We start from the raw sequence: 13,819 nt of genomic DNA, 5'->3' as shown, positions 1-13,819 counted from the left end.
ATATATATATATATATCTATATACATATATATATCGAACAAGAGTTTTTATTTCTTATCTTTAGGCACAGATCGTTGTACGTTGCCTCGATACAACGACAATACATCTGCTTGATCAAAAAATGAGAGGAAAGTTTTCAGTGAAAACAATGGACAGAAGACGAAGAAATAACGTGCGGAGCGCGTACGATGTCACCAAGGCCTTATTTCTTCTTGAATCTAGCTTTCTTCGACACCACCACCGCGTTAGACGGAGACTTTGGGTTCGACTGATTCTTGTGCTTTTTGCTCTCTACGTGTTGAGCAAACGTACTCTCGGAATTTAACGATAGATTACACGGTGCGCAATAATACTGGCCTGAAAAAATAGAAATAGGTTCTATTCTCTTTGGGAATTGACAGATAGGTACAGATTATTAAAAATTAAACGTTTTAAAAAAACGTTTGGAAACAGTCTCTACCTGACGGCGTTCGGTAAATAGAATAATCTATGGGACCAGGAGTAGCGGGTATCGCTTCGCTCTCGGTAGCTGAAAAAATCCAACAGGACGAATGTTATTTATCGGGACAAGAGGCGAGGAATACGTGGAATTCTTACCAGGCTCGGGAACGGGTAATCCATTCAACCTAAGCATTCTCAAATGCCTAGCGCCACGTTTGTGCGTTTCCAATTGGTCCTGCCGATTAGCGGAAACCCCGCACAGATCGCAACGCAATGGCGTTGGATAAGGAGGTGGTGTGTAGATGGACCCCGTTCCTGGTGTAGGTACCGCATTGGTACCGTCAGATACTACCACCGGCTGTGCCGGTGTAGATTGCACTTCTGCCTGAAAAGCCATTCCTATCCCGAATCGGCCAGTGGGATCTATTTGACTGTACTGATTTTGATTTTGCGACTTCTTCGACGGCCTGTAGAATTCAACGCTCTGCTATGACGATCTCGGCTGACACAGCTATCTTTCTAAGAATAATTAGGGACAAGTATACATCTCTGTACCTCGCACGACGTCCCCCGTTTACTGCTCTAATATGTTTTTTACCGGCATAGTGTTGCGTCGCATCCGTTTGCGACGTGAACCACGTTTTACAAATCTGCAAAAAATTAAATAATAAATAAATTCGACGATTTCCACCCCCCTTCTCGTGTTAATGGATTAATATTTACAATCTTACATCACAATAATTTTGCCAATCGCTGGTCGTACTACTGACTTGGCCGTCTTCGGTTTTCTGTTTCTTTACGCTTTGATTTAGAAACATCGATACTTTTTTCTGATGTGGCTTTCCATCGTAATGTAACTTGGCTTGCAACGTGGAGTTCATCTGAAATCGTTTATTTTTAAGCGATGAGGATTTCATTCGAGGCTTTGGTTAAAATACGTGTTAAATATGACGACATAATATTCATAACAGGATGTCTCATATATTTTTATATTATCGGATAAAGTAATCGAGGCTTACAACTGCATTGCACAGATCGCATTTCAGCGGTTTCATTAATGCTGACAGTTCCCTCTGGGCGCTCGCAACTTTCTCTACGAAATAGAAACATAAATCGATCTTTAATAAATTTGTTTCCTTTGCTATTTGATAATCTGATTTCTTAATGATAATTTGATATATACAAATTATAGTAATTAATTGATAATCAACGAAAAAAAAAAACAGATAAATTCTAAAATAAAATATATACATTACATTTATTTCTCACCATAAAAAAAACAAAACGTTCTTTAATTACCTGCATCTTGCGCAGGATCGATGAACTCGTTCTTGCGTTTATAATATTTGTTCTTAGCTTTGTTGGAAACTGTTATCGTAGGTGATACGACCGCCGCAGCTGTTGTTTTGTAGGTCGTGTCATACCATCGTGCATAAAGATCAGAAGTGTCCGCGTCTGTAGGTATCCACCAGGGAGTAGTTGGTTGTCCAGGTGTTTGTGCTTGCATCGCTGGATGCATGATATATGGTGTTGGCACAGGAAGGTTTGGAAACGCCGTAGCTGCTGTTTCAATTGTTAGATTTCCCGCTGTTTCGCAGGTCGATAAACCGGTCGTTGTCGCTTCTGTCGTTACCGGTTGCTGTTGTTCCGTCGTAATTGGCAAATTGTTGCTTTTCGAAGTTATGATTGGTGGTGGGGGTGGTGGAGGTGGCGGTAGAAAACATTCTAATCCTATATATACGAATAAAAGATATATTTTATTAAATGTATTAAAATAATAATAAAATATTAATAATAATAATAATAATTGTATATGATATATATAAGAAAGAAAATATTTTTTTAAAATTAGATTTATGATATTAATAAAACTCCTTCTATTTAAATGTAACGTATAAACATGTATGAATAAAAGTTAAAAAAAATACGGAATAATAAAATATAAAGAAAATGTATATTGTTATAATTTATTTGAAGATAGGATTTAATCGAATATAATTCTATGATTAATCTTGTAATATCGAATAAGTTTGCAAATATAAAAGTCGTAATATTAATCATTTTTATTAGTAATATATATTTTTTATGTGGTTAGAAACAACTGTAAATTTCGTTTATCGATTTTTCGTTGTATGCATTTTATCCAATGATTTAGAATTAAAGAAATTATTTTAATTCGCACGATTAATTTTCCGAAATAATGAAATAATCGTAATTATTGTAAATAATAATGTATTCAATAAATTTAACGAAATAAAATACGTAAAAAGAGTGAAAAGAATAATAATAAAGATCAATGTTCATATATTAGCAAAATATCATGCATAAATGATAACTGAATGTTTACATGTTACTATATCCGATAATTTATAATCCCTTTATATTTATATCTTCATTTGATTTATTGGTATTCTAATCTAATTCGATATAAAAAAAACCTAATTTCGGTGACAAAATTGATAAGTAATTACATTACTGTGTCAATATATATATATTTGTTATTTTATATTTAAAATCATCAGCTGATTTAAATATTCAAATATTGAATGAAATTTGACAGTAAACGTAAAAATATCCTATGGCTAAAGTATTTTCTTATTTTACCTATTTAACGTTGGACGTAACATGTGCATGCTTTAAGTAATTGTTTTGATAATTGATTGATATAGGCATATCAAAAGTTATATCCGGTTATTTCTAACAGACTCCATTATGATTACATACAGTATATTTACACTTGCGGCGATACTGTTCCATTTGTAAAAAATATTTTTTCGTATATATATTAATAATATAATAAATATTTTTTCAATGATCGATGTGTTTGGGAAATTCAGGAGTTTGCATATTTTCGACACACTAGATTCACTAGAATATACGTACATATATCTTTAACAACGTGAATCAATGAGGAAAATTCTTTCCTAGGAATAGAAACTTACCCGGTACTTCTGGATTTTCGATGATCTTTGCACTAGACATTTTTTTAACTTAAATACCGTGATATTCTCTATTATTGTCAGAGGAATCTTGACGGTGCGCGGTAATTACGGCACGATAAGGTTGTTTTTGTTCGATTTACACTCGCGAATTAGTTTTCTGCCTATAGTTTTACATTTCGCACGATTCGTTGGAATATTGTATCATTACGATTTATGAATTATGTTTGACTGTCAATTATTCAGTGAAATATAAAAGTTTGTGAGGTTAATAGACGAGTTTGACAAGCGACCCGTCGACATTACGCGATATTGAACTGTAATGCAAGATGGCTGCTAACACTACGTTCGTCGATCGTGAACTATTCAAAATTATTAGAATTACTACAAAAAATACAATTTCTCATGGCCAACTTGTCGAAAATCGTTTAATGTTAAAGGATGGAGGAAAAGGGTGAACTTTTAACATGTCTCGGAGAAAAAATAAACAGTGGCAAAGCCACGATAGATCGACTGAAACTTGTTGGAAAGATTGATGGGATTGAAAAACTTATACGAAAGATTCAACAAGAAATTAGATTCTTAGAAAAGGTATGTTTTTTCAAGATTACAAATCAAAACTACAGATATCATATACCTACATTTCTTTCACGATATTAGGCATATATTATAACTTATATAAGTTATGAAACATTTCATTCTATTTTCTTCTATTAATTTTATGTTTAAATACAAAAAATTGTCGAATTGTTACACACTTTTCTATTAAAAGGATCAGGATTATAACTATATGCTATTCTCATAAAGGTACAATCCACAGGGAATGTAAAGAAGGAACATTTACAAAGCACAAATCTGATTCATTTGAATGCAATTGTAGCACGACTCTTTTGTGCTAATGAACCCATCAATGTTATGAAACCTTTTAAATATCAAAAATCACGTTTAGAAGTAGATATTGTATGTAATGGAGGTGCATCATGGATAAAAGTTATTGCTAGAAATGCTAGAGCTCTTACAATGATTTCAATGGGTAATGGAGAATATGGGCAAAAATCTGTGCTTGATCAAGCAATGAGTTATTTACAATGTGCAAAATGCTATCCACATTTGTATAGGCCACCTGACATTATATTCCATTTTGCTTATGGTATAGAAATTCCATTAGCTACACGTTTGGAACACATGGGAATAATTGTTGAAGGGGATAAAATACAATGTGAAGATGTAAAAAATATAGATGTATATGGTATATATTTTTTTTAATATGATGAATATATGAATATATATGATATATATAAATTAACAAATCATATTTACGGTTATATCTATTCTTCTGGAGGTAGATAGCGAGGACAAAATTGCTACATGGCTATATTCGTTAGAATCTACTGAGGAATCTTTGGATGATTATAAAAAAAACATAAATTCAGATTTAAATACTCTAAACACATCTTCTCTTAAAACTGAAATAAAGATTCTTAACTTGGATGTATCAACTTTATTAGCATATGTGACAAATATGACCAATGGATATGATCATTTTATTTATCGGGAACCGTTACTCACTCAACAAGCAGAAATGGAGAGAAAATATCCAGTTAAACCAATTTTAGAGAATTTGTTCAAAGGCAAAGAATTAATTGTTTGTCAAACTGCTTATGAAAATTTTATGAATATTATAGATGTCATTGGTGGACCTAAAGAGACTCTTAGGGCAAAAGAATTATTAAATAAAGTTCAGATTGTTAATGACATACCAACAGGCAGAATAATGGAGAAGTTAAATTTAGGTGGTAAAATTAAAGACAGATCTAGATTAGTTTTTGCAACAGGAGAACATATGAAAAGCATTACGGTATCTGCAAATGAGGGATTTGTTAGAGCAGCACGTATGCAGGTATAAGTATTTGTACTATAAAATATGACAAATTTAAATAATTCTAGTAATAAATTCTTTCAGGGTATTGAATGTACAGTCTTTTTGCATGAACCTAGATCTCTTTCAGAGATTAAAGAAGGTTATGCGACAAAAATAGGTCCATCTTGACACCAGATTTTAAATGCATTTTAAATTATTGCAAAAGAAATATTCATACTGCATAAGAAATATTTCTATTGTTTACTAATTAATATTATTAACAGATGAAGCTTGATATTTAACGCGCATTTCCAAACTTTCTTCAAATTCTGTAACAATAAATTAAATAAAAATTTAGAATTATGATAGAAATATTTTCAATGTAAAAAAACATCAACAAAGTACCATTAATAAAATTCATTAAATGTGGATTTCTTTCTTTTGCTAATAGAATATATTCTTTGTATTTCGTTTCATCTCCGAGTTGTTTATAACACTTAGCACTATTTAATAGGGCTTTCAAGTTCGTGTTATTAACTTTTAATGCCCATTCGCAATCGCTTAAGGCTTTCTCGAATAATCCAAGCTGAATATATGACAAAGCCCTGTTATTCCATAATACGGTTGAATCTTTTCGCTGTTCTAGCGCTTTAGTATAATATGTTACCGCTTTCTCATAATTTCTTTCCTTAAATGCCCCATTACCAATTGTTTTCAATGTTTCCGCTCGTTCATTTCTAATCTTTCTATTTTCCGCCCTTTCTTTTGCATCTTTTTCTACGCTTTTCATAAACGCTTCTAAATGTAAATAAAACTTTAATTAGTGTACAGGAATACAAAAGACAAAAATTATTACTTGATACCTTTGGACATTTCTTCATTAGTAGAATTTTTGTTAATTGAACATTTATTAATCATTGTACGATTCATTTTTATTTTTAATTCAGTATCATCGCAAATAATATTTTCCGATCGTCCATCCAAAATTTCATCTGCCAATATTTGTCCATGTTCTTGTTCTTCAGGATTGGAAGATGCCAATTTTTTCACAATTTTTTCTTAAAAAAATTACAATAAATCGAAAATTATATTTATAATCAAAATAATCAAAATAGTACTTACCAACTTCGGTAACGCGATGCATAAAGTTTTGAAATTCTTCCTCAGTTACATGTTTATCAACTGATAAATTATCCATAATTTGTTGCCCTTCTATTATTTTGTTTTTTAATGTATCATGATCTTCTGTTTTATCCATTTTACATTATATAAATATTTTTTTATACAGAGATTGATCTAACTATATTTGAGACTAATTGTGAAAGGTTTCCATAGAAACATATAACATGGTAACATAAATGTGTATCAAATGGGTTAAGTGATTAAATAAGCATGAAACATTTATTTTGAATTGGTTTATTATAAAATGAACAAGATCATGTAAGAAAGTAACAAGTATGATAGTGAATTATGGTTAATTTATATATATTGAAATTTTGCAGCTTTTTTGGTTAAAAAAGATTTATAATCACAAAAAAGTTTTATTCAGTCTAAGTGTTATATTCAAAGCAATATATATCAATAATTTCAATTTTAAAACACAGTGTTTTATGTATTAACCATTAGATCCTTTTCTTGGAGGATATTCCGAAAGTGTTCCTGCATTATAATATGTTTGTTCCACATTTGTGACAGGAAAAATTTGAGAAGAACCCATAATAGTATCTGAACTTTCATTTTCTATCTCTTCAACTTCAAGAGGATCCATATCTGCATCTTCTTCCATTTCAAATATGTCCACCTCGTCTTTTATGTAAACTGCACACTTCATGGATTCATTGCTTTCCGAATTAGTCCTTTGTTTTCTTCTGTCTAAAGGTTCATTCCTCTGAAACTCTTGATTAGCTGCAGATGGCTTTCCAGCTGTAATTTCAACTTCATCCATAATACATAATTTTTTCAAAGGTAAAGATTTATCCTTTGATATAGCAGATAAAACACGAGGCCAACTAATAACAGATTCAGAGGGTTCTTTTCTTTTTTGAGGCGGTGGATTGGAAATTCCTCTACTAGTACTTGGCATATCATTAATGTCTACAATACTGATTCCAGATTTTCCTGTGTCTAAACATTGACTTAATAAATTAATATTAGCCTCTTCATTTTTCTTAGTAACCTCTAGTGGAACTTTGTTTCCACTTTTATGAAGGTGAGTAGATGAAGTAAATTTTGTTTGATTGTTAGTTTTAGTTTGTGATCTAATATTAGAATCATGATCAGGTACTGTTTTGGTAGGTAGACTTTTTGTTTCTTCGATTTTTAAACGAGATACTGTAGTTGTTTTCCTGGACGTATCATGAGATGCGTTATTCGATTCTCCTACCAAAACTGAAGTTTTAATATGTCGTAATCCAGTTACTTCCAAAATTTCGGCCAACTTTAACAACCTTCTAACCTCACTTTGAACCACTTGTATTTCACCGCAGTACATAAAATTGACGATAGTCTTGAGATCGTCTGCTTCAATATCGTGAAGAATAATCATAGGGTGAGGATGATCGTTGGCAACTAGTAAACGACGGAAAAATGAGCTCGAATTAGCCAATACCATTTTATGACATTTTATAATCGTCCCATCTTTGCATACTAAAGAAAGATCTACAAACTGTTGCTTCTCATAGCATGTATCGAGAGAAACCGCCAAATGCGATGGAAAACTGTGCCACTTTAAACTTAACACTGTTTCTTCCTTCATTTTGAATATTGTAATTGATAGCTTTCAATTCTATCTACGACTAACAGTATACGACTTTCGTTTATAACAACACACTCGCCATGACACGTGCCGCTGTCATCGCAACTGTTTTAAACGGCTGTGCATTCCAATAGAGAAAATATCTTTCAACGTGTAAAAAGTGAATTCAAAATAACTTAACATCAAATTATGCGATTGATTAAAAATACATTTCATATGATATATTTAAAAATATTCCATGAATATTATATTTTTTGGGTTAAGTAAAGATTCTACTTTTTAAAAATAATCTGTAGAAATCGATCTTTCTAGTTAGATAACGAAATTATCTACATTTTAGAAGATACGAAATACACTTTTACTTGATTTAAAAATATCTATTTGTCACAAATTCAGAATAGTATTAAAAAGATTTTTAAAATTACAATTGATCATCATTTTTATTTGTTTGCAATATCATTTTTAAATTAAGAAATTTAATCAAATTAAAAAAAGAAACATATTGAAAATATAGATATTGTTTTTTCATTATGTTTAATCTATTTCATAGTTTTTTCATTTTTAAATTGATAAAAAATGGATTTAAATAATTTTTACGTAAAATTGAATTTTGAATATCGCGCCAAATAGCAATGCGCGTATTCTATGACGCCATCTTATGCTCGATATGTCTCGATATGTCTTTTGCGATTCTCGATGTCAATTGAGTTCGATAATTGCAAATGGTCGTTTAATAACAGATGATTGAACGCATTCTGCGGCGCGGTCTAGCATTTATCTGTCAAAACTGGTGACGGCCGGCCGATCGGCGATGAGCCGGCATTCGCGTGCCTGTTGATTGTTTCGTGCTAAAGTTTTAGGTTATCTACGTGAATATTTTAATAAATTACGTGTGTGTATATTTGTGCGTTTAACATTACATTTTTCGAGTGGCACAAACGCGTCGATCGTAAATATTCTTTAAATAATTGCGTCCATTATTATGTGACCGTGAATTGGGAACGAACACGTAGAGAGAAAGACAAAGAGAGAGCGACAACACGAGAAGGAAAAAACAAAGGAAAATGCAAAACATTAGAGTCTATGTTTTCTGTTATCTCATCGTGGCAATACTTTTTCTCACGCCATTCAATTACGCTTCAGGTAAGCATGAATTCTGAGAAATAATTTGTAGTTTGTTTAATAAAATAAATCAAGTGTGTCTGTACCAAGCGAAGCCAAAATTAGTTGGTTTAATCGAACCATTGGGGTCACCCCTGTAAGGCCACAATAGTCTTCTTCCGCTTTTTCTCCATCACTCTCTCTACCCCTCTCGTTCTTTCTCTCTCTATCTCTCTCTATCTCTCTCTTCATTTCTTTCTGATTCTTTTGATCCAACTATTCGTGCATTTCTTTCTCTCCTGATGATTGTGATCAAGAAATTAAACTCCCTTAATTATATATTTTTATTTTGATAGTATTTCATTTCATCGTTTCTCTCTTGATTCATTTGTTCGTACTCCATGTTCCAAACCACAATTACTATATATTCTGTCTCAATGGAAGATAAATGCTTAATGTTTCACATAGGAAACGCTCGTTATCGCACAATCAATTTGATTCGATTATTCGGTAATTGATACATAACACGATATTTTTATAGTAATTGTACGTTTAGTTATTCTTTCAGACAAGAAATTTCCATCAATATATAAAATAAATTACGTTTAACGAAAGTTATCTTTTTGAATCGCGATGAATATGTTTAATATTTTTGCATGATTTCCTGGAAAAAACGCTCATCAGTATTTGGTCATAAGAAGATGAGTCAATGTGATAATAAAGTCCATGCGTAGCGTTTAACGCTATTTAACACCATTACGAGTATTGGTAACTTTACTAAACCAGTACTAGAGTAGTACCAGTATTTATATCAGAATCAGTACCGCCTGTTTTCATTCTTCATTAACGAATGATGCACGATAAATAAAACGTATATCACGAATATATTCGATTCAAAATATCACTTTATATTTCGCAATCCATTTTGTAGGAAATAATTAACGTATAGTTAACGTATTAACACATTAAATTTATAACCATAACTAACTTTGCAAATGAATAATGTTGCGCGATAATTCCGTTAGTCATTCTATAGTGCTCTTCTGCAATATAATTTATTTTATGAAAGATACGATTATCCATAGCTACGATGAATTCTTTCTTTATATCGCATTTTTATATATGACATACGTAAAATACACAGTTTTGTAGTCAATCTAAGTATAAGTCAAGGACTCTAGCACATACATAGATGATTGAGTAATATTTTTCGGTTGTCTCATTCTTGATTTTTATCTTCTAAATAGAAATACGAATGCATGGCATAGAATTGGAATAAAAGGTCTCATTGTTTGATTGACCTATGAATTCTGTGTTGTTATCATGGAGAAGTTCATTGACACGTATTAATGGTATAAATTAATTGCGGAAAACTGAATGCGATATTTCGAGTCAAGTTGCAAATGTTTCTAATCTCTTGAATATTCATTTATTTGAAGTCGTTCCAAATATCGTTATTATTATTATTACTATTATTATTATTATTTTGGCATTGCATGATAGCAGCTTATCAAATTTATACAATACCACGATTTAAATCAAAAGAAAGTCTGTTAATTTGCTTTATTTAACATCGGTATAGTTAACCTCTATATTTTAACTGATAAAATTCGTCTCAATTAAGTGATTCAGCCAATTTCAACTCGTACAGTGTCGATAGAGTCGCAATGATACATCACTCTTCAGCCGCTCTCTGTCTTTTGTTCAAAGAAAATTAAAAAATAATTCTGATTATTGGGTAATTGTGATAGATATGGAATATAATAACGAATAATAACAGTAAATTTTCAATTGATAACGATCATCCATTAAAATGATAAGATATGTTTTTACAACGTATATTATACACTGGTTGAATTAAAATTGCTAAAGATATACATATGATATTTTTTAACGTTAGAATGTCTAAAATGTTTATCGCAATCCATTAAAGACTTTATTATCTTCATTGTTATTCGCCTATCGTGAGTCGTATATTAACCTTTGTCTAGGTGAATTAACTCGGAAAGCTTTTTGTATTCCCTGCTTTCAATTCGTCCAATCTTTTTCGTCACGCGACACATTGAATCTTGCTTCGTATCAATATAACGTTAATTGTCGATTTCGACGTAACGTCCTGGATTCTGATTAATTTATTGTGTATTCAGATTTTTCTGCAGGAAATGTCACAAATCAAACCAAACAATGCGATACCCAAAAGATGGAGAATCAATGCAATGAAAATGAAAGATGCTTTCAAAATTCGAAAGGAGAAAAAGCATATTGCAAATGCAAGATAGGTTACGATCTGGAGAAAGGCCGATGCGTCCAGGTTACAATTACTACGGTTGCTAGTGTAACTGATCAACCAAACGTCATGGCCAATTCAGGAGGTATATACATGCAATATAATTACAAATATTACGATGTTTCTTTGTATAAATCATCGCAAATATTAATATTCGTATTTAATATTTATAAAAATTAAACAATTTTATAAGACAGAATTAAAATTTTGCTAAAAGGATGGTAGAAAAAAATTTTCCAAGACATACAATTATTTTTGCACATTATTTTTGTAACTGTTTTTTTTTTTTAATTCATAATACGATATTATTAATTTATCGTATAAATTAGTCATACGATAACGATATCATTATATTACTATCGTAAAAAAGATTGGTTACATAAGACGTGCCACGATTATGCTAAAATTGCTGACAAAATTCTGTTTGAATTTTATTTAGGTAGTTCTGTAGCCGCTGGCTTGTTAATACCAACTTTTCTCGTAGTAATGAGCGTATTACTGTATTTTGTCGCGAGGCGATATAAATGGTTACAACGAGTTCGACAGCTTCGTCCAAACCATTATGGTAATGTCCTAGTCACAAGAGACGACGATGACGATGACGATCCACCTATAGCGTAAGCAGACATCTAATAATAATAATAATGGAATAATTAATATGTTTGCCGTGTACAAAGTGCGAAAGTTTTTATCAGAAATATGAACTTTAACACGTGAAACGCTCAGTTACACAATTCATAATTTTAAAGCGACACAAGCTTTGAGTTACCGCTGCGCGTAAACGGATCGTCTTACCGAATAACCGCAAGAAACAAAAAAAAAAAAGAAAAAAAAAAAAATAGTATCGATTCAATTTCTTCATCTTTCTGGATGGCTTGCAAGAAAATTTCAATCGATTTCTTTGTTGATATTCCGACAATCAATTAATACATTTAATCACTTATATCTTTGTGCAGATTTCGAGAATTTTTTTCGTAGATTGGACGTCGCACACGAAAGTCTTCTCTTGAAGCTTGATACGCTTAGGGAACAATATTGTGTAACTCTGTGTACATATAAAGAAGAGGTTTAGATACATGATATACATAACATATCGTCGAACTGAAATAAGAGGCTAAATGTAAACGAGTGTTAGTGTAAGTAGATGTATTTTATACCGATAAGCGAAACGTTAATTGATCCTTTTTTTTTTTTTTTTTTTTTTTAGTCATAGATGAATAATGGTGATGAATCGTCATTGATAGCGTTAATAAAAGTTGCAATAATTAAATTAATATTTATACTCTTCAAAATTTTCTCCTTATCCAAATAATTTTTATGGAAGCAATAAAATCATGCATGAAAGTATTACTACTTACACAATCACCATTCTATGTTTATGTACGATGGTTGCGGGATAACTGACTGCGTTTTTGATAGTTTTTAAGATTAAGATTAACGTATCGAGAACAACATAATTTTTTACAATGATATTAAAAAGCTGGTCAGTAAACTTTACATCTTATTAATATCTTGTATAAAATCGATGATTATCAATCTATATTTCACCATGTGTAAAATTTAGATCGAATTTACTCCACATTCTCAATAATATTGTAATTTTAATCGTGCAATGAAATTTATCCATGTGACGCGATTAATATCGATGCGATATTATCCTAGATCCTATATTTTTTTAACGCTAAGAGAGCTCCTTTTTTTTTTATTATTTCTTAGGTTCGAAAATTTGAAGAATTAGACGATAAAATCCATCGTAGAATCGTGTCGCGTGTATAAATTTATGTATTGTTTTCTCTTAATGTCTTGTTTTTTTCAAGGATAACTTTCCACAAAACAAACAATGTAACTTTACCAAAGAGCGAATCTAAATTAATAACCTGTTAGGACTTAATAACTTGTTGGAGAAACTTTTTCTATTGTACCTCTATAAATTTATAAATATAATTATATAATTAATTAAATTAATTAAATCGTTACGTATATATAAATAATACATTATAGTATACGTTTCCTGCAATATTACGGTAATAATTATTATACACGGATTCGAATTAGACGAGAGAGAAAAAATATTTTTGCTCAAGATGAATTAATCGATATTTTGTACAAAGGAGTTAACTTTTTAAATTGCAAGACGTATAGAGTAGACTATTTGCACTCATACCAAAATAACATTGCATTTTTTTATCGTGCTCGGTATTGTTTTTTTGTAATATAATAAAATTTGTAAATAAGTTTCCGCCATTCCGCGGGTGCGTAATCTTGCCAGCCAATCATTCTCTTTCCTATATAGTGTATAATGTGTAATCGTGAAGAAAATTTACATATATAAATTATAATTCCTATAAGAAAAAGGAGAGCCTCCACTCGCGAAAGATGATTGGGACGTATATATTTGCGAGATATACACACATATATATATATATATATATATA

The 13,819-nt window shown here is 31.0% G+C and overlaps 5 protein-coding genes across 8 annotated transcripts; 2 read left to right on the top strand and 3 right to left on the bottom strand.

Annotated features, from left to right (window-relative positions):
• Nucleotides 1–27: 27 nt before the first annotated feature.
• LOC102680207 (zinc finger protein 346-like) lies at nucleotides 28–3,724 on the bottom strand. Of its 2 annotated transcripts, none has more exons than XM_006612654.2 (8): nucleotides 3,384–3,724; nucleotides 1,741–2,172; nucleotides 1,461–1,534; nucleotides 1,173–1,322; nucleotides 997–1,091; nucleotides 598–908; nucleotides 461–529; nucleotides 28–357 (listed from the first exon to the last, which is right to left on the bottom strand). In XM_006612654.2, exons 1-8 carry the CDS (start codon nucleotides 3,421–3,423, stop codon nucleotides 203–205), a joined length of 1,326 nt encoding a protein of 441 aa, XP_006612717.1. In that variant the 5' UTR covers nucleotides 3,424–3,724; the 3' UTR covers nucleotides 28–202. The 2 variants fall into 2 exon arrangements, with proteins under 2 accessions (XP_006612717.1, XP_006612718.1); XM_006612655.2 differs by lacking the exon at nucleotides 3,384–3,724 and adding an exon at nucleotides 3,046–3,271.
• LOC102680427 (UPF0415 protein C7orf25 homolog) lies at nucleotides 3,440–5,669 on the top strand. The gene is made up of 4 exons (XM_006612656.2): nucleotides 3,440–3,971; nucleotides 4,188–4,629; nucleotides 4,727–5,280; nucleotides 5,344–5,669. The coding sequence occupies exons 1-4, from the start codon at nucleotides 3,822–3,824 to the stop codon at nucleotides 5,428–5,430; spliced, it is 1,233 nt and encodes a 410-aa protein (XP_006612719.1). The 5' UTR covers nucleotides 3,440–3,821; the 3' UTR covers nucleotides 5,431–5,669.
• Nucleotides 5,161–6,574, bottom strand: LOC102680565 (tetratricopeptide repeat protein 12-like). 3 transcript variants are annotated; one of them, XM_006612657.2, is made up of 4 exons: nucleotides 6,364–6,574; nucleotides 6,105–6,299; nucleotides 5,647–6,039; nucleotides 5,161–5,570 (listed from the first exon to the last, which is right to left on the bottom strand). In XM_006612657.2, the coding sequence occupies exons 1-4, from the start codon at nucleotides 6,497–6,499 to the stop codon at nucleotides 5,506–5,508; spliced, it is 789 nt and encodes a 262-aa protein (XP_006612720.1). In that variant the 5' UTR covers nucleotides 6,500–6,574; the 3' UTR covers nucleotides 5,161–5,505. The 3 variants fall into 3 exon arrangements, with proteins under 3 accessions (XP_006612720.1, XP_031364874.1, XP_031364873.1); XM_031509014.1 differs by having other exon boundaries at nucleotides 5,161–5,827; nucleotides 5,909–6,039; XM_031509013.1 differs by having other exon boundaries at nucleotides 5,161–6,039.
• Nucleotides 6,575–6,641: 67 nt separating this feature from the next.
• Nucleotides 6,642–8,160, bottom strand: LOC102680080. The gene has a single exon (XM_006612653.2). The coding sequence runs from the start codon at nucleotides 7,994–7,996 to the stop codon at nucleotides 6,857–6,859; it is 1,140 nt and encodes a 379-aa protein (XP_006612716.1). The 5' UTR covers nucleotides 7,997–8,160; the 3' UTR covers nucleotides 6,642–6,856.
• Nucleotides 8,161–8,684: 524 nt separating this feature from the next.
• Nucleotides 8,685–12,197, top strand: LOC102679944. Its single transcript, XM_006612652.2, has 3 exons — nucleotides 8,685–9,139; nucleotides 11,245–11,469; nucleotides 11,824–12,197. The coding sequence occupies exons 1-3, from the start codon at nucleotides 9,061–9,063 to the stop codon at nucleotides 12,003–12,005; spliced, it is 486 nt and encodes a 161-aa protein (XP_006612715.1). The 5' UTR covers nucleotides 8,685–9,060; the 3' UTR covers nucleotides 12,006–12,197.
• The last annotated feature ends 1,622 nt before the right edge of the window (nucleotides 12,198–13,819 follow it).

Source organism: Apis dorsata, unplaced genomic scaffold (assembly GCF_000469605.1).
Source record: "Apis dorsata unplaced genomic scaffold, Apis dorsata 1.3 scaffold_118, whole genome shotgun sequence".
NCBI classification, from domain to species: Eukaryota; Metazoa; Arthropoda; class Insecta; order Hymenoptera; family Apidae; genus Apis; species Apis dorsata.
The sequence above is the reverse complement of the archived record's forward strand: the minus strand, read 5'-3'. Positions and strand labels throughout refer to the sequence as shown.